The 19,730-nt window shown below is 43.4% G+C and overlaps 2 protein-coding genes across 2 annotated transcripts in view; one reads left to right on the top strand and one right to left on the bottom strand.

The window, feature by feature from the left end:
• kcnip4a (potassium voltage-gated channel interacting protein 4a) overlaps positions 1–16,072 on the top strand; it is a 97,637-nt gene extending 81,565 nt beyond the window's left edge. Inside the window, exons 3-8 of the mRNA XM_061252909.1 lie at positions 5,708–5,777; positions 7,450–7,520; positions 9,236–9,343; positions 9,699–9,803; positions 10,529–10,591; positions 11,909–16,072. Of these exons, the coding sequence (XP_061108893.1) occupies positions 5,708–5,777; positions 7,450–7,520; positions 9,236–9,343; positions 9,699–9,803; positions 10,529–10,591; positions 11,909–11,956 (465 nt within the window). The 3' untranslated portion in view covers positions 11,957–16,072. The remainder of the gene's footprint in view (positions 1–5,707; positions 5,778–7,449; positions 7,521–9,235; positions 9,344–9,698; positions 9,804–10,528; positions 10,592–11,908) is intronic.
• Positions 16,073–17,106: 1,034 nt separating this feature from the next.
• The window catches only part of sec24d (SEC24 homolog D, COPII coat complex component), a 29,660-nt gene continuing 27,036 nt past the window's right edge, over positions 17,107–19,730 (bottom strand). The window contains exon 23 of the mRNA XM_061251544.1: positions 17,107–19,407. Within this exon, the coding sequence (XP_061107528.1) occupies positions 19,267–19,407 (141 nt within the window). The 3' untranslated portion in view covers positions 17,107–19,266. The remainder of the gene's footprint in view (positions 19,408–19,730) is intronic.

Here is a 19,730-nt window from a genome sequence, read left to right as displayed (position 1 = left end):
GTTCGATCCCGCCCTGGGTGTGTCAAAGTGTCCCTGAGCAAGACACCTAACCCCCAATTGCTCCTGACGAGCTGGTTGGTGCCTTGCATAACAGCCAATCTCCGTTGGTGTGTGAGTGTAGGTTTATGAATGGGTGAATGAGAAGCACTCAATTCTACAGCGCTTTGGATAAAGGCGCTATATCAATGCCAACCATTTAGCATTTACATCACAAGCCAAGGCCGAAACTCAACAAGCGATCTACTTTTATTGGCAAATGGCGGCAGTTGGACACAGTTCTGCCTATTGGGCTCTGATTACGGCCCTGATCAGCATGAACACGATTCATATGCAAACTCTGCGTCTCGCTGCTCGGGACTAATGCCTTCAGACTGCGCTGTGACCACAATAATGGCTTCGGGGACCCGACGGAATGCCAGAATCGTAATGGAAAAATTCTGATATTTTCCCCATTTCTCCACCTGTTGGGTTATTTGCGTAATTGCAGCAGTCAGGCATTATTTTGCTCGATTTTTAAATGGTTTCTCCCTCTTTTTCTCGCATGTTTTTTTGGAACGGCCCCGTCGTATTCACCAGCTGCACTCTTCGCCGCGCCTTCTGCTGTGAATTCGGAAAACAGGGCCGGAGAACGAGAGCGCTCACTCCAAACAGGCCAGTGTTTAGCCTGCACAGACATGAGTAGGAGGAGGACCTTTCATGTGCAGCTTGAGCCAGTGACCTGCGGGAGGCCGCTAGGGAGCAAGGAGACGTCATCGCTGTTGACTTCCTGCAGTCCCCTGTCGTGTGTCTTAGCACCCAGCTGCTCCTGAATCCCTTATTTTTAAACATCCTTCTGTTTTCCTTTCTGGGAACAGAAGAGTCTACTATTTCCTTTCATTAATCCGTATTAGTTTTTTTTTTTTTTTTGGACGCATGCGAAGCGTCAAACCCAGCGACACCTTCCCGTTGTTTACCGCCAGCGCATTCCAGAAATGGAGCGCTCTGGATCCGCGTGGCCCTGCTCTGTCCCTCCGTCTCTCCCCTGCTGCCATTGCCTAATAAGGGGGGGCGTCCCACGCGTCACGGGGCTCTCAGAGAGTAACACAAACACGCTCCGCGCCGGTTCAAGCGCTGCCCTGCAGCCTGATCTACTCCATGCACAGCTGCGTAGTGGATCCTGGCAGGTCCGTTTGTGTGTGAGCGCGGAGACGTGCTACCGCTCTTCTGAGAACCACTGCCGCTGTACGGCTTTAACCTCCACCGGATCGACTGTGGGCTTCCTGCTGGGGTGCACAACTCTGGTCCTGGAGGGCCGGTCTGTGAGCTGGTTTTTTTCCCCCAACAAATTACCTTCATTTATTTTTCTGACAGCTCTATAAAAGCTCTATATATGATGTTGGTTGAGTCCTGTACTTGAGCACAATATAATCTTTAGGATACACTAGCAGTCTGCAGCTGTAGCTGGTCCATGTACAAATATCTGCTCAAGACATTAGCAAATTAAATAATTAAGAGCAGATGTTGGCACAAAATCCTGAAGCAGATCGGCCCTTGCTGTGCACCCCTGGCTTAATGTAAATAACCGTGCGGTAAAAGTGGGGCACGATTACACCTCCCTCTCTGCGCTTTCTGTCGAGTTGGCATGTCCTTTTATTGGAGCGTTCTGGTTAGGATTTCTGGGTTCTCATGTCTATGGAAGAGAAAGACGCATCTTACTTTCTATTTTTCAAAGAGCTAAAAGATGCATCCTAGTTCCCACTGTTCTTAAACCAATGAAGTCACTACTGTATGGAAACGACAAGCTTGTTATTGTATAATAATGAAACTGGTGGCATTTTGAAACAGAAGAATTAAATAGGATTCAATTCAATATGAAATTAAATAGGATTCACTTTCACTAATTCAAAACAATGACCCTACAGATATAATAATTATTTTGACAGCTGTAGTCATTTCAATGAACTTAGGAATAATTGTGTATTCTATTACTATGTGGAATCATCTGGAATCGGCTCTTTAACATGAGTGGCATGTGTGGGAGATGTAGTGAGAAGTTCATTTCTGGGGAAAATCTATTTTCTTCCGCTCAAGTCTGCATTTGAATATGGTTTATTACACAAGTCACAGAATGGTCAGCAGACTCGTTGCTGGTTGATGTTACGGAAGAAACAGCCTGATATGCTTTGGGTTTCCTGAAGGTCCACTTCATAAGGAATGTTTCTGATAGAAAATGAGCAGCGCAGGCTAATTACAGTCTGATTCATGGTAATGAAACAACAGGGAGAGCTCCTGTACCGCAATCCGTTTTCCTTCAGCTGACAATATGCACATTAAAGCCATCTTAGATCAGCCATCTATTTATTCTGGATCTTTGGGGCTTTTTTTATTCTTAATGTATCCCTCCAAATAACATTTTCTAAGCAAAAATGAAAGTGCCCATTAGTGTTTGTATTATGAATGATATCCTGTTCCTCATCCCCCTTTTCAGGCTAGACTGATTTCTGAACATGTTATTCTTTTTTTTTTTCTTTAACAGGTTATTCTTACTTACACCTTATTTACACGTCTTTGAAGGAATTTTGTGAAAAAAATGTTTTCAGTGTTGTCAAATTCTGTTGTTTTCAGTCACCAGCAGTGATTGTGACCTCAGCATTAGACCTTTCAGTTTAGAACATATTTCTGATTCAGTAATTCAGTTAATGTGCTCAAGCTTTGCACTGCAGAAACGATGCATTTTGTCATTTTTGCTTTTCTTGCAGTCAAGTGAGCCATAATTTCTGTGAAACTATGCAGTTCTGTGGTGCTTCATATTGCAGGGCTGCCACGTCAGCATTATTCAACGTTATTGCCCCTTCATCCATCATCATCAGTGTAACAGTTGTTCATGTGGCCATTTTAAGCCTCTGCTCAGTAAATTGTGTACCACATTTTTTACTTTAACATATCCTGCTGGAAAACCTGCAGGACTTCAGCTGACTGATTCAGTCGTCGTTCCGCCGAAGGCGTTCGGTGTTAAAAATGTATCGATCCGGGTGATGAAAAGAAGCGGGGAAATGTATTTTCCCAGTGTGCTGGAGAGGTGAATGGTCATGGTCAGGTCTCTCCGCTCGTGAACGCTTTCTGAATTGCTTCGTGCTGCTTGGTAAATGAAGAGCGGTCGAACACGGTCGCTGCGAATGTGACAGAATGGGGGAAGCTGGGTAATATTATACCGTAACTGCATTCTGCTGATGGCCAGAGGGCTCCTGACGCAGGCAAATGGGTTTTGCCCATGAGTTTCAGAAACCACCTGAAGGGTTTTTTCCACAATCGTTAAAGAACTGAGCATTCCAAAAATTGGAGGAATGCTATGGGGAGGAAAAGAGGACAGAGTTCAGAAAGCAATCCCAGGCTAGAGGGCATCATTTTAAGAAATCTTACCTTCCTTTTGTATTCGGGGGGGCAGTGCGGGATTGGCTTTTTTTCCATGAAGACGCTGAGGCGTACTAATGGCCGAATGTTCGCCTCCAGTTGCTTCCCCTGTCTGAGAAGTTGTGAAATCTTCACTCCCTGACTGTGTTGGGAGTCCGTGGGCTTAACTCCAGTGTTTTACTGCGATTCCCCCAGGTCTGCTGGCACATTTTCTCTTGTTCTAACGACACATTTCTACCCTTTCTAGGTGAGCTTCGTGTCAGACGGTCTCTAATTTACTGTTTCTAAATTTAATTCAGTAAATATTTTACCTGGGTTTTGTCATTCATATTCTCCATATGCTGCTGTGCTGTTTTCCCCTGAATGGTTAATGTCTGGTTTCTCAAAGAAACAGCCTTTTTTGTTTGGTTTGATGCTGGTAGTTCTACCTTGTCTGTGATATTACCTCAAAAAGGTTAGACACAAATTTGTGCTTTAGATTTGGATGTCTGCCCACTGATAATGGCCAATTCAGCGAGAATTGCTCCTGTGTTTGAGGGAGAATATAGATTTTAGTGATTAACATTTCCAGGCAGGGAATTCAGACCCCTCCCCCCTTTCCCCCTTGGAAAGAAAGCTGGCCCTTGGCACACAATAGGCTGAAATTTGGTTGATGTGAATGCTTGGCAGGGGAACCTACAGCCATAACGGTATGGAAATGTGCCTGGGTTAGGTGATTAGACAGACAGACAGACGGACAGACAGGATTATCAAGGACCCCAACCACAGACTATTTCAGCTGCTACCTTCCCACAAGGAACCAGCTGGCTACACTGGGGGGGGGGGGGGGGGTTTGTCCCCTGCTTAGTCTAATCAACTGTAAGTCACTTTGGATAAAATAGTCAGCTGAGTAACTGATGTTATGTAATGTAATGTACATTCACTGCTCCACTGCTCCATAATGATTATGGAATTTGTTGTTTATTCATATCAACATCATAAGAACGTCCACTTTGTGTCCACTTTCTCAGGAGTTTAGTTTTACCTTTTATCGTTTTAGCAGTGAGTCTGCTTTTCCTTCTCAATTTCGGAGTTGCGGAGAATTTTCTAGAAGCTCATTCTAAGCGGTGATGGATCTATTTGCAGACGCGCCGGTAAAACCCTGCTAATACCCCGCGCACTTGTGATTTCCGCATGTTCGGGGAACTTAAGCTGATGGTTATTGCCTCGCTGCTGTTCTCGAGCTGACACTGGCTCTGTGGCGTGTTCTGGGCGGTGCGTTGGCCCAAAGACGCACGTCTGTTTATACGCACGACTCGATGCCTCATAAACCTGACCGCCGTGTGTATTTAAGAACATAAAAACACACAGCGAGGAGAACGGGCCCTTCAGCCCGTCTCCACTCACTGTTTACCCACTGCACAAAGTAGGACAGCTAGCGTTAGCCGTTTACCTACTGTAGAAAGTAGGACAGCTAGCGTTAGCCGTTTACCTACTGTAGAAAGTAGGACAGCTAGCGTTAGCCGTTTACCTACTGTAGAAAGTAGGGCTGCTAGTATTGGCCGTTTACCTACTGTACAAAGTAGGGCAGCTAGTATTGGCCGTTTACCTACTGTACAAAGTAGGGCAGATTGCATTAGCCTTTTACCTACTGTACAAAGTAGGGCAGCTAGCATTGGCTATTTTACTACATACTGGGGTGTAGCCAGGTCCTAGAAATACCTAGATCAAGTGAGTTGGGGAGTGTGGTTAGGCCAGAGTATGGATTTTAATGCGATAGTGGAAGTGCATTGTTCTTCAAGGGTCAAATTTCCCGAATGTACCCTGAAAGTACCGTAATGTTCTCAATGGGTACAAATGAGTGTTTTCCAAGCAAAGAATGTACAAATGAATTATATATCGCAGGCTAATGGTTCATTTTTATGTACCTATAGTGCATTTTAGCGCTGCGCCTAGGCTTAACACCCTGGGCTAGTCTGTGGGACTCTGTGGGACTTTGGGGGACTCTGGGGGGCTCTGTGGGACTTTGGGGGACTCTGGGGGGCTCTGTGGGACTTTGGGGGACTCTGGGGGGCTCTGTGGGACTCTATGGGACTCTGTGGGGCTCTGTGGGACTTTGGGGGACTCTGGGGGTCTCTGTGGGGCTCTGTGGGGCTCTGTGGGACTCTGTGGGGCTCTGTGGGGCTCTGTGGGACTCTGTGGGACTCTGTGGGACTCTGTGGGACTCTGTGGAGCTCTGTGGGGCTCTGGGGGTCTCGCTCTGGGGGTCTCCAGCTCTGCTGCATGGCCTGGCAAGCCGCTCCACACACTGACTGCTCTGCGTTTGTGTTTGTTTCAGGAATGTCCGAGCGGGGTCGTGAACGAGGACACCTTTAAAGACATCTATTCACAGTTCTTCCCGCAGGGAGGTACGTTGCCACCGCCGTTACTGTAGGTGTGTGAATGAAGCATTTCTGGGTCCATCCCAGCTCGCATCCAAACACACTTCTTGGGTTTTATTTTGTTTTCTTGGAGAACGGCATTCTGGGGCAGTTTTTTTTTTATTGTTCTCAGAGTTTCTGAGATCTCACGCCAAGTCTAGCTCGACTATGCCTGGACACTGCGGTATCTCAGACCGAACACCTGAGAAGGCGGCTGTTTGCAGGCAGTTTGTACGTGCTTCGTTAGAGAGCCCCTCAGGTCTTCGGTGGTGGCGGCCATTTTAGGGCCTGGCGGACTGTGAGACTGGTCTCCCCAGCTGCCGTCTCTCCTTCATGTTGCTGCATCACCGTTGTTCCCGCCACCACTGCGGCTTGCTTTCAGACTCTCTCCAACAACACCGTAATTGATTCACCAACGCAAGCGTGCAATTTCATCAAAATAGTTTGTAGTTTGGAGGGACCCTAAATAATTGATTGAAACATTTTAAAAACACAAGCTTGAGATTTGATCAAAACAGTTTGTAGTTAGGAGAGACCCTAAATAATTTAGTTAAGTTTTTTGTTGGTGTCTTTTTATTGTACTTTACTTAGAACAGTGTGCATTCTGCTCACAGTACACTTCGTACTTATTTTTATGATTAGTTCATTGTTCTTGTTGGCGTGAGGTGATCTGAATGAGATGTGCTGAGAAATACTGCCCATGAAATTAGTTAAAATTATGACAATAAATATGTAATCAGCTAATTTTCTTATGGTTGTACAGAAGGCTACATGCCTGGGGTATGTTACTGTAATGTGTTGTATGTATGTGCTGTTTCTAAATGCAGTCAGTGTCGTTGGTTATTGCTTTGTGCAGATTCTGTGACATTGGTGTCCTTTCTTCTGTCTCTAAAATAAATCCTGTGGCTGACGTGAAGTGATTTAATCTTCAATGATTACGCACTTCGGCCTGTTGCTTCCAAGTTATCACAGAAGTTGTAATTAAGCATTCTATCCCATTACTGCCCATGGACATAACTCAAGGTACATCAGCACTGACAGAGGGCACAGTTAACTAGAGTTTTTAATTCACCAGAAACGTGTAACTGTGCTTTCAAAGCCTGGTATCTTTTATATCCACAGTATTTTCTGCAGTCAACCCTAAAACAGGGGGTAGGTGACACAGACGGATTACCCTGTGTAAACTGTTTGGCTGAATTTGCCTGTATAATGCGTTTGTGCTTTTTGTGCCGGGGTTTATTAGTTTAGCGCACAAAAGGAGTTGGCAGTTTATTTATCATCGGCGGTAATTGGTCTTCTTAACCCTTTTTCTCTGTCCGCTACAACGAGGCGTCGTGCTTAATCACACAAAGCTGGGCAAACACAAAGGCTGATGACTGGGCTATCTTAGTGCCTGCTATTTCCCATTACAGTGAAAATCGTCTCTTTCCAGGAAACAGTAACAATCCACTGTCTTTTCCCTGTGAAATGACAAAGAAGTTTTTAGTTTCCGTGTGAAACGAGCTAAATTTTGCGCGTTGTTTGTTCAAAGCGTGAGTTCTCAGAACCAGCGAGTTGCAGTATGAAATATTGTAAATTTGAACGGTTTTAGACGTGTGAGATTATTCATAGGATGTACAGGAAGCAGCCGAACACTGATTTGATTCTTGCTTCATTTCAGATGCATCGACATATGCACATTTTCTGTTCAATGCATTCGACACGGACCACAATGGCTCTGTGAGTTTTGAGGTAAGTCACACATTCAGCACTTATCCTTGTCCAATCAAGTTGTTTCCTGAATCCTGACTCCTTTAGTGGCCTGACAGTATGTGGATTTCCGCACCGTTCTGACTTCCTGTTGGACTGGTGCACTGAGCTGATATGATTTTTTGCCAACATCTACACTGATTTATAAATCTAACTATACATTTATTAATTATTTTATTTCATTTTATTTCCAAAAAACATTGTTGGGTACAAAATTGAAGTTGAAGCAAAATATATATTGCAATACAAATAATGGTCATACGTTTAATCTGTCAGCTGTAAATATGTGAGGTTTTTTGTACCATAACTTGCAAGGCTAGTTTAAAACTGCTTTTGGCAGTTTTCCCAGTAATTATCTGGATTGCCATAAATAATTAAAACACAAACTTTGCTGTGAGTGTATTGGCTCCTTTATTGGGCTGTCTTTTGGGTTATTTGCTTGTTTTCGGGCGCGTAGAAGTTTGGTGTGGAGGACATTACACACGCATGTTAATGGAGCACCGTGAACGTCCCCGCGCACAGGTTTAATGAGGGTTATAAACGCTTCCCCGAGCTGTTTGCAGTGTCACACCCTGTTTAATTAACCCCCGTGTCACTGGCGGAGCTCGTGTTATGAGCTCTCGAGGAGGGACCGTCGACCCACCGCCTGAGGGCCCATCCTGGGAGTGATGTGTCATTTCACCGGGAAATAAATGAAAACAGACTGATTTTTTAGTGCTTGGATATTACCATAATGCGTATTAAAATATTGGAAATGTCAGTGGTTAAGAGTTTATTAGTGTCTTACAGCGTTATTATTATGCCTTTTAATCTCCGGTAAGGCCGAGTGCCTTGGAGATATTTTATTTCCTGACTGGACTTAATGGCCTCATTCTGGGCTGGAACACGCTGTACTCCTTCTGGAGGGACAATGCGCAAAAGAGTCTCAAAATGCCGTCCTGCCACAGCAAATTTGGGCCTTGGTGTGCAGACTGTTTAGCCAATCAATGACTTAAATTAAGCGCTTTAATGCAGGAACACATCACCAAGCAGCCACAGACACAGCTGCCCCCCCAGGACTGGAGCTTGTGACCCCCGCTCCAAACTGCTCATTACGTTCAATCACCAGCACACAATACCAGCCAGTGTGAATATATGGACGAATTTCACATCTATGGACTTTGTGTGGTGCAATGTTATGAGCATTTATAAAGAGCTTATGATGTGTTTTTATAAAGAGTGCTTTCCATGAGTTTATCAAGAGTGTATTCCATGAGTTTATTAAGGGTGTGTTCCATGTGTTTATAAAGAGGGTATTTTAGGTTTATGGAGAGCATATTACATTAGCTTATGAAGAGGCTATTACATGAGTTTATAAAGGCCATATTACATATGTATAAAGAGTGTTACATGTGTTTAATAAAGGGTGTGTTCCATTTGTTTGAGACTAATCACCAATATACAGATGGATTTCATGTCTTTGAATGTTGTGTGCTGCAGTGTTATGGGCATTTATGAAGAGCATATTCCATGCTTATATAGAGGCTATTACATGTGTTTACAAAGGCTGTGTAACGTGTGTACAAAGAGTATGTTACATGTGTTTATATAGCGTGCATTCCATGTGTTTATGAAGAGTATTCATAAAGACAGTGTTGCATTGATTGAGACTAAGTTCTGTGTTTTTACAGTGCTGATCCTTTTTGTCTTGTTTGCAGGACTTTGTTATGGGTCTCTCGATTCTGCTGCGAGGTTCAGTCCAAGAAAAGCTCAACTGGGCGTTTAATTTGTATGATATTAATAAAGATGGATATATAACTAAAGAGGTAATGAAAAAAGTCCAAACATTGTTTATTTGAGTTCATATTATTCGGCAACATAGTCAAGCTTTATGAATGTTTCATGTCCCGACTATTATTGTTTATTGAGTATTTTTTTAATTAGACTTTTCAACATAATTATAAAAATAGAAATAGGAATCCTTGGTTTTCAATTGCTGCTTAAAAGTAATGGACTAATATTAGCAACAAATGGCAACATGCATGTTACAAGTGAGCTAGTACTAAGAAGCCATATTCTCCTCTGTGACCTGTATGTCTTCTGGGCTTTTATGAAATAGGCCTATATAGGTGAATCTGTTAATCTGTTCATTTTTATTTTTATTTTATTTTTTCATTTTAGGAAATGCTAGACATAATGAAGGCTATTTATGATATGATGGGAAAATGCACATATCCAATACTGAAAGATGAAGCACCCAGACAGCACGTGGAGATTTTCTTTCAGGTAAAATCTCCTCCTGATCCCGTCTTTCCCACTTTCCCTCTGTCCTCTCCTCCTAGTGACACGGAATTATGTCTCTTTCTGCCATGCATAATTCATCATTCATAAGAATAATATTAAGAATGAGTGCTATGAGTAACAGTAACATGTTTGATGTTATTTCAACTGCAGCATTTTGCTGTATATAAATAAGCCAAAATATTTGTGAATTACGATCACATTACGTACTTCACTTCTTTGTGTCGACGGTGTTGTGCACAGCTTCCATGGTTAAAATTGTTAAACGTTTTCCTTGGTATTTCTGTTTTGTTTCTGTAGTAATTCTACAGAAACAATGCTGCGCCATTTAAACAACCAGGCAATTCTCATGATTGGGCATGGGACACAAGCTCAGGCTTGATCATCCTGTATCTGGCCACCTTTGATGAGGGTGTCTAGTGTTGAAAGACCGAAACACCCCCTGATTCAAAGGTACACTACTGAGGATGTGTCCCGAAATTTACATCCTTCCCATGTCTGAGATACAGCTCCCACGCCACTCTCAACTTCAAGGCAAACCTCATGTGAATACCATCCATTGGCACAATGGACAGTTTACCATCACGTCCCGTGTTTCATGATTCTGTGAAGCGTGTACTCAAATGCACAAGTGTGTCTTTTGTGTCTTAATTATGAGCAGAAGAAGCGAATTATGCTTTTTTCTCACTTTTTTCCCCCCCGATTTATAGAAAATGGACAAAAACAGGGATGGAGTGGTGACCATAGACGAGTTTATCGACTGCTGCCAAAACGTGAGCCGTGCTCCTCTCCCCCAACACCCCCCCACTGTGCCCCCCGCCCCCCCGTCCCGTCCCCCCCGGCCCTGAGTGCAGAGTAGGATCTGTTACTGCAGGGGTGTCCAGTCTTATCTGAAAAGGGCCAGTGTGGGTGCAGGTTTGTGTTTTATCCAAGTACTAACACACTGATTATACTTATCAAGCTCTAGATTGAAGACCATTGTGAGTTGATGAGTTGAATCTGGTGTCTCAGTGTCTTCTGGGCTAAAATGGAAACCTGCACCTACATCGGCCCTCTTCAGATAAGATTGGACAACCCGGTGTTACAGGCTTCCAGTGGGCAAACATCTGGACCTGTGTTCCCTCATGTATCACAAAGCAGGATTACTGAGGTAGCTGGATAAGTGCCCTGAGTGAAACGCAGAACCCTCCAAAACTGGAACAAGGACAACTGTTCTTGGTTCTACTCAGTGCAGATATCCCGCAAACTCTGTAATCTTTCTTTGGTGTCGAAAATAGACTTGTGTAAACAACAGGGTAGCTTCTACAAGTGTGTGTTTGTGATCCACAAAGATTCAGTGGAGTAGCAACATTTTTACCTGGGAAGGTCTCAGGGGTTTAGGACAGTTCAATGTAATTTTGTGTTGCAAAATGTATTGAAAGTCATTCCGTGTCAAAACGTTGTTCCATTGATCTTGCCCGGGAACAATTACTGCATTGTGCCCAGGTGTCAGTTTCCTTCATCATTCATTATCATCAGTCTGGTGTATTAATATGATATAGTATGTTGGCGTACTTTAATGTAATATGAATGTGCTCCTGGTTTGTAAATTATACATGGTTGACTTTTCCATTGCTTCCTACTGAACCGTACGGGACACAATGACAGACTGCAACAGACGCTGAGCACACACGCCCTGTACCGGCTACGCATCCTTCAGTTTAATGGCAGTAATGTTTTATAATCTGAAGGGTTCATCTCTGTATGCGCTGTGTGTGTGTGTGTGTGTGTGGAGGGGGGGGGAGGGGGCTGGCACATACACACACACACACACACACTTTCTGTCTGTTTTTCGTCACGGCCCTGTCCTTATCTCACACACCTGCGGTCGAGCGCAAGCCTACCAGCTGGTCATGTACCCACAACCCCCCCTCAAACCTACCCCTCCCCACCTCTCTGATCGTGATGTATTGTGTGAGTAGAATCGAGTCCTTGGCGCTCACTGGTGTAGCTCACCCTCTCTCTCTCTCTCTCTCTCTCTCTCTCTCTCTCCCTCTCTCTGTCTGTCTCTCTGTCTCTCTGTCTCTGTCTCTCTTTCCTCTCCCACACAGGATGAAAATATAATGCGATCGTTGCAGCTCTTTGAAAATGTCATTTGACTTGAGGTCGGCTCAGAACGTCTCTGTCGCCGGTCCCCCCCCCACCACACCCTCCTGCCATATCTCCATCACTTTCTTAAAAACAGCGTTCCGCTCCGTACCCCATACTGGCACCATCAGCAGCACCCTGGGAAGGATGTGTCTGTGTATTATGCAAAAATGACGCTTGTCTGGCCATTTTGCTCTTTTATGATTGTTGTTTTTCTTTTATGTTTTTTTTTTTTTTTTACAAAAGAAAACAAAAGCTTTTTGTAGGCTGCTTTTCAGTTTAGACCTTCTGCCTTTTCCGTTAATAGATATGAAAGACTAGAGAACTTTTAAATGTCTGAACGCGCTGTATATTTCAGCATTCACGCTTCTACTGTTCAGTTTCAGTTTGATCAACCGAAGCTCTTCGTCTCTTGACTGTGTATTGCTATTAGAACATGACCGGTTTCTAGCATGTACCAAACTGTTATTTTTTTTTGTTTTGTAATTACATTTTAGCTTTTGGAGTATCACTCTTTCATTTAGTCTGTGAATTATAATGTGTTTTATGCGACAGGCCAGCCTCAGATCCAGAAAGCTGCTTGTTTAGATCAGAGTGACTCGACTCCAGGTCCAGAGGGCCACAGTGTCAGTAGATATTCACTCCAAACATGCACTACCCCCACCAATTTTCACTAACGACCTTACTTCCCGAACCAGGAAGGTAAAGTAATTGGTGAAATCTGGTGGTGTCGTGCATGGTTGGAGTGAATACCTGCATTCGTGTTTTAGAATGTGAACATCTACTTCCTGGTTTGCCCTGCTTCAATAGGGATGTCAGAACTGACTGGGCCAGTGTGATTGATGGAGTGGGATGGAGTGGCCACCAAAAACTGGAGTGTGTTTGAAAGCCTGTGCAAATATACCTGTCCCAGCCACTGGAAATACCTTCAGGCCAGTTCATTTTCAATATTCAACTCAATGGTGCAGTTCTGCATTTTTAAAAAGCCTTGATTAATTCATTCGAATGGCAGCGTGTCAGGTTTTTTCCACGTTATGATGTATCTTTAGTTTCAAATTCCAAGACTAATGTGCTTCCCTTTTCGCCCGAGGCAAGTCCCCGTTTCCGTTGGTTACCGTACCTACTTATTTCTTCTCATACCTGGAATTAAAATTTTACATTCCCAAATAAAATAAAAAATGTAAAAGTGGGACTCGATACAGTTTCATATTAACTGTGTCACGTCTGATTTTTGTCAGCGTCTGGAGAGGTAGTAAAATTTGTCCTTCAGGCAAAGGGTGCAGATTTGCTCTGGTAACAGCTAACCGCCTGTATGTCTGCACTGTGCACTCCACTGCATTGTCTCTTTCAGCTTACAGACCGCTCTCCTGTCTAGCTGCCTGCAGCATTGGGTATTAGACAACCTTTTATTTGTGTATGTACACTTTTTTTTTATTTTTATACTACGAAAGAAAGATTTTCATGTCGGCCAACAGAGAAGTACAGCATAATGCTCAGAGTTTTGGTTGATCAAATTGAAGCCTTGTGGTTTAATGTGGCAGTCTGGAACTAGCGCTCAGTAGAACGGTTATGGAACCCTCTGATGTGACTGTCCATGGATGCATGAACCCGGGACTCTGGCCTTTTACTAAAACCTTTTTCCTCGTGAGTCGGGTCCATTACTGCTTTGGCATTTGTGTTTTTGTAAGCTGAGCTGTCTGCTTTCTGTTCTGCAATACAACCAAGTCACAAGCACAAACTGCGCGAACTCGCTGTGTTTAAAAGTTGTCTCACAACAACGCAATGACCATAATTTATGTGCTTTGTATATGACATCATTGTGGGCTACTTTTGAGCTTACATTATGTACGTTATTCCCCTAAGGACTTTCTTTGATCATGCTGCTCGGTAAGAACTTTCAGATGGAGTACTGCACCTAGCTTGAGCAGAGTCGAGGATTTGAACCCGTGTCCCTCTCTCTGTAAGTTCTGTTCCCTCGGCATTAACCCACCCTGTTGCCTGTCTACAGTCAACACCTCCCTTCGGATGTAATTTGATTTTGTGTGCCCGTACTAATTCTTTCTGGAAGGGCATTGTGAAACCCCCGGAATGTCTTTGCTTAAAGCTTGACTTTCGAACCCCTGAACAGCGACACATTTCGGCCCAGGAACTGAAAACGAAATGGACTGCTGGCACTGTATAGTTCCAAGAAGTGTATATAACATTATATATATATATAAACTTTAAATGACTTGAAACTCTGTTCATAATGACTTTCCAAATAGAATATCCTGTATTCCCCGTTTGATTTCCGTTGTCATGTTGGATAATAGATGTTCCAGTAGAAGCACACAGGTAGTTTGATTTACCTCAAGTATGCAATGAATGAAATGATACTCTACCATGTAGAATGAGGCTGGTTTCTTAACTTTACATGTGTATATTTCTTGTATATTATAATTTGTCTCCATCATATTTATGTATGTTATTTTTAAGTACAGATGACATTCACAGAATCCTTTAAAAGCAGAACCCTTTGATTTTCTTTCTATGGATACTTCTTGTAAAAACAGGTGATAGGCTACATGTACATCTTAATGAAGAGAGAGCTGGTATTCTGGTTCATTCCGTGTACGGGAATTGATTTCCGCATTTGCAGTGGATTTGCACTAAGCTCATTCATTCTCTGGCACCCCCTCCCCAAATACATCTCACAGCCAATCCCAGCCCAGATTCTCATTAAGATTGATTAGCCACTGCTGTCTCCGATTAGGGCATTTATTAGTTTGGGGAAATCAGACTGAAAGGAAAACTAATTGGCAGGGGATGAACGTGGATGAGATTCGCTCAGCAGTGGTGCATTCTGGGTAACCGATTCACACCTCATTGGCTTTCCTGGCCTGCAGCTTCAGGAAGTCACTGATGCATCCTTCAGTTTTAAAAAGACTCATTCAGATCCTGGCCATTGGCTCCAATGATGTGAAAACCAATCGTCTGGGAGAAAATAACTAAAAACTGTGAAAATTTATTGCGAATATGGAATGGAACATACGGAATTGGTAGGAGGAGCAGAGATATGCTCCGTAGTAAACAGTGAAGTTCTGTGGGAAGCTGAGGACCCGTATAATCCTAACTGCTGTAGTGTACAGAATCCTTCTAGTTTCATTGGCATGTATGAAAGTACAGAGTGAAATGAAGGCAAGTCATTAAAGACTAAACATTACAATGGCGACACCTACTGGTAGGTTTTTTTTAACACACATTTTCCAGCCATATACTTGCCTAGTTGAAGGAGAGTAATCATTCGTTTAAATGCCATTTCGGAATACTGACATGTCTCTCACGGAGAGGACGGTGGATCCATTTCTCGTCATACGGCTAATTTACATTGAAAGTATGTTTTATAGAATTTCTTTTGTAGCCATGTGAAATATTAGTTATCATCATCAGACACCAATGTGCAAATATCCACAACAAAACAATACAGGGGGGTCAGACGACTGCCAACCCAACAACATATTTCGTTTAGCCCAAATATATTTTTTTGAGGAGACTGCAGACTGCATCAGGGAAAGGCAGAAGCCCAGAACACACGCTGCTATATTAGTGAGGACCGTTGAGCCTCCCTGACCCGAGTGCAGAAGCGTATTGTCAGCAGCAGCTGGGTTCACAGAGCGCTGATCGCATAGGTCCAGAACAAGACCCCGAAGGTCCGGAACGCAAACCCCTCAAAAAAAAACCTTTCTCATCTGACCCCCATCCCAACCAACCTCTGGGCACAAAATGCCCTTTTGAAACGACTGTCTTAGATCTTTATTCATCGCCGAACCTGGCATTAGAGATTAGGTGAGAGGGGGGGGGTGATAATTTAAAAAGAGTAATAAAAAAAAAATTGTTCTGAGAAACCGTGTGAAGATTCTGCGTCGACACGTTTGCCTGTTTAGAATGAGGGGTATTTAAACTGAGGGGCTTGTGGGAGCCTTCACTGTTCTGCGGAGATCCTTATGAGAAGACTGCCCTGCTAGCACCAGTGCGTAGCTATTACCAGAGTAGTCACCTTGATGTACACTTGAGTTTACGGTCATGTCTTTGTGTTATTAGATGTGTACATTTTATAACAAAGATTCAATAAAACAGCTCAGAATGTCCATGGTATGGTCCCCTTGTCACATTGTCTTTTTGCGTGTGTGTGTGTGTGTGTGCAGTACCTGCGTGTGTGTGTGTATGGTGTGTGTGTGTGTGTGTGTGTGTGTGTGTGTGCGTGTGTGTGTATGATTTGAAAAGTTTTTTGTTTTTTTTATGTTTCTTTTGTCAAAATTTTTACATACAGGCTGTCAGCCTAATGCATTCAGTAAAAAAGACAACACAAATCATAGGGACAATCAAATGATTGTCACTGTGCTTTATCCGATTAAGTGGTCTTCTATAATCTATTATATGCGGAAATGCGTTTCCTATTCCTATAAATCAAGTTTTATGATTCACACATTGGTATGACATTGGATCTGTTTTGTTCGTGTCTCTTGTAGCGGTTGTGTAGGCTGATTTTGTTTCTTCATGAATTTCACAAGAACTATGACACCAGAGAATGAAAAACTAAACACCACCACAGTGTCAGTGATGACCCCTGATACCTCCAAAAGGAGACCCTGTTTTATGTGAAGTTGGATTCCAGAAGGGGCGGCACGGATGGTGCAGTGGGTAGCACTGCCGCCTCACAGCAAGGAGGGTCCTGGGTTCGAATCCCCGTCGGCCAGGGCCTCTCTGTGCGGAGTTTGCATGTTCTCCCCGTGTCTGCATGGGTTTCCTCCGGGTACTCCGGTTTCCTCCCACAGTCCAAAGACATGCATGTTAGGCCGATTGGAGAGTCTAAATTGCCCGTAGGCATGAGTGTGTGAGTGAATGGTGTGTGTGCCCTGCGATGGACTAGCGACCTGTCCAGGGTGTATTCCTGCCTTTCGCCCAATGTATGCTGGGATAGGCTCCAGCCCCCCTGCGACCCTGATCAGGATAAGTGGGTTCAGATAATGGATGGATGGATTCCAGAAGTTTCAGAAGTGACTTGCAGCTGAGTAACTTCATTGTTATATCAGAAATGCATTTGCACAACAGTTTTCTACTTAACCTGCTGGATATCAGTGGAAAGAATAGTCTCACCACGAAGGTCAGAAACGGAAGGGGGTTACAGGCCAGACAGGAGTTTAATAAAAATGAGACTTATAAACACTTTGGATTGACATGAGCATGACACAAATCTCCCACACCTCTCCTTTAACTCAAACACACGCAGTTCTTATTCAGAGCCAAGATGGCTCCAACTAGTGATGAAAGACTGAGGTTTCCTGAACCCTATGAGTGAAGCTGCAGTGAGCGGTCAACTGCGGCCTTGTTTGAGCCACTGCTCTATACAGATGAGCACAATGATTGGTTGAGATCAGTGTGGCACCGATGGCTTATTGTCGCTCTACCCTCCGCCTCTCTCCCCCATTACTAGCGATGATCATTTCCTACAACTGTAAAGACAAATGCTTCCTGAGCTGTATTTGCATAAACTACAAAGTAACATTTTTTTTTTTTTAAACTTAATATTGTATTATAGTATATAATTATATAAGTATATAAGTTTTACCATATGGACAGTTATTAAGGCAGATGGCAGTAACACATAATGAGTAAAAGCACACTAGACAGTGACACACACCCTGCTTGTTCTGCTTTCCAACATTTCCACAAACACAGGAAGGTACAGCGTCACTGAAAATCGGTTCGCTGCGTACAAATCCATAAAAAACAAAAACTGACAGGCCAAAATTCTTCAGTCGGACCAAGCACATGTCTGGTTAAACATACTACGTGTACACAATACACAATGTATTTAATTAACCCCTTTAAAAAAGTCCCTTTTAGTATCACAATGTGAACATTTTAACCATCCTGATGAATTTTGGTCCCAGAGAACAAATCCTATATTTTTTAGGATTTAGTATTTGAATGGTAAGAATAAATCCAATTTGTATCTAACTATGGAGTGAATTATATGAATGAGATTTTTTGTTTTCATTTTTTTTTTTTTTTTCAGAAGTTTAGTCAGACAATGTTTACATGTTTTCAATGCCATAAAAAATTCCACAAAATATGAATGTCTACATTGCCACTGGCCCTGGTCTCCGAAACAGTACCTAAATAATGACGGAAAATACAATAAAAAAGCATATAAAATAATTCAGATGGCAGATACAGATTCTACTAGAACTAAAAAAGCAACTTTGAGGGAAAAAGTGAAATGCTTGACTTTCTCTCCTGTATTTCTGCAGATAATTCTGTTATATTTCATATCGCTTTTCACCGATGTGTCAAAACCCTTGACAGACATTCTCGGCCCAGACCCTGACGAGTAAGCCAAGAAAAAACTCCCATGACAAATTAAGAATGATGCTGAATATCCTTATTATTATATTAATAACCTACTAATGCCAATGTGTGATCTCTGATATAATCTATGATTTGTATTTATCTGTTAGCTTTTTTTTATCAAATGTAAAAGAAATAGTCCCAAAAGACATATAAAGAATTAGCCTCACAGAAATCCCATTCACTATTCATCAAAAGGGCCACAGAATTCCCACCACGGTGCAGATGGGCTTATGGCATGAGTAACACTACTAGTGTGTGATTGGCTGTGCCAATGCACCTGATGCAGCGGTCCATGGAATACGGAAGCGGTCTCTGTTCCGTGTTCCACTCAGTCCCGTGTTCCAGTGCTCCGCACGCTGTTCTTAACAAAGGGAGCTTTGCATAAATCTAGCACCTGTCGACTGGCTTTTGAACAGGTGCTTGAAAGGCCAATGTGCAGGTGTTGTGCAGGTCAAAAGCACTGCAGCAGAAATGGGATGAAATGACCCAAAAATGCAATTTCATGAAAATAGTGTTAAGCGTGAAGTCATTAAAATATATCACAGTACGACAGGTACTGTGTATAGAACAGACCTGGGTCAAATACGTAATTGTTTTGGTCTCGGACACACTTTATTGAGTTTGTCTGGTGTATTGTAACCTATGAAATACTCTCAGGAATGATGCAGGCAAGATCAATCGGGCACGGCGTATTTTAATCCAAGACAATGACGTATTTGATCCAGGTCTGATATAGAGGCAAGTAGAAAAAGGATGAGGTCTTTTGGCACTGGGCACCAAATGGAGCCACACAGAAGTTGTCCAGAAGGGGGTGCCAGACGGTTCAGGATCCCCATGGCGACGGGCGGTTCGGGGTGCCCATGGCGACGAAGGGTTCGGGGTCCCCATGGCAACAGGCTGTTCAGGGTCCCCACGGCGACGGGGGCCGTTAGGTGAGCAGCTGTCGGACTTCTCGGTGGACGTAGCACAGGAAGTCCATGTAGGACGCCCCGCCGTGAACGCCCTTATCCTCCACCAGGAGCTGCCGGAACGGCATCTCCGTCCGGTCCTTCTGCTTCACCACCAGGACCTGCGAGAGAGGAGGGGAGAGGAGGGGAGAGGAGGAGAGAGGAGGAGGAGAGAGGAGAGAGGAGGAGAGAGGAGGAGGAGAGAGGAGGGGAGAGGAGGAGGAGAGAGGAGAGAGAGGAGGAGAGGAGATAAACAGAGGAGTTGAGCTGCAGTACTACCCCCTTCCTAAAACGTCACTGATCACTTGCACCTGTGAAAGAGGAGTATCGATTGATTTAATATGATCTGTCCACACACTCAGAAAAAAAGGTAGGAAAAATTTCTCATAAAGATACAAATGCTCGTCACTGGGGTGGTATCCTATAGGTAGATGAAGCTGTACAG

Source organism: Conger conger, chromosome 8 (assembly GCF_963514075.1).
Source record: "Conger conger chromosome 8, fConCon1.1, whole genome shotgun sequence".
Lineage (NCBI taxonomy): Eukaryota > Metazoa > Chordata > Actinopteri > Anguilliformes > Congridae > Conger > Conger conger.
This window is presented reverse-complemented; position numbering and strand designations above follow the sequence as displayed.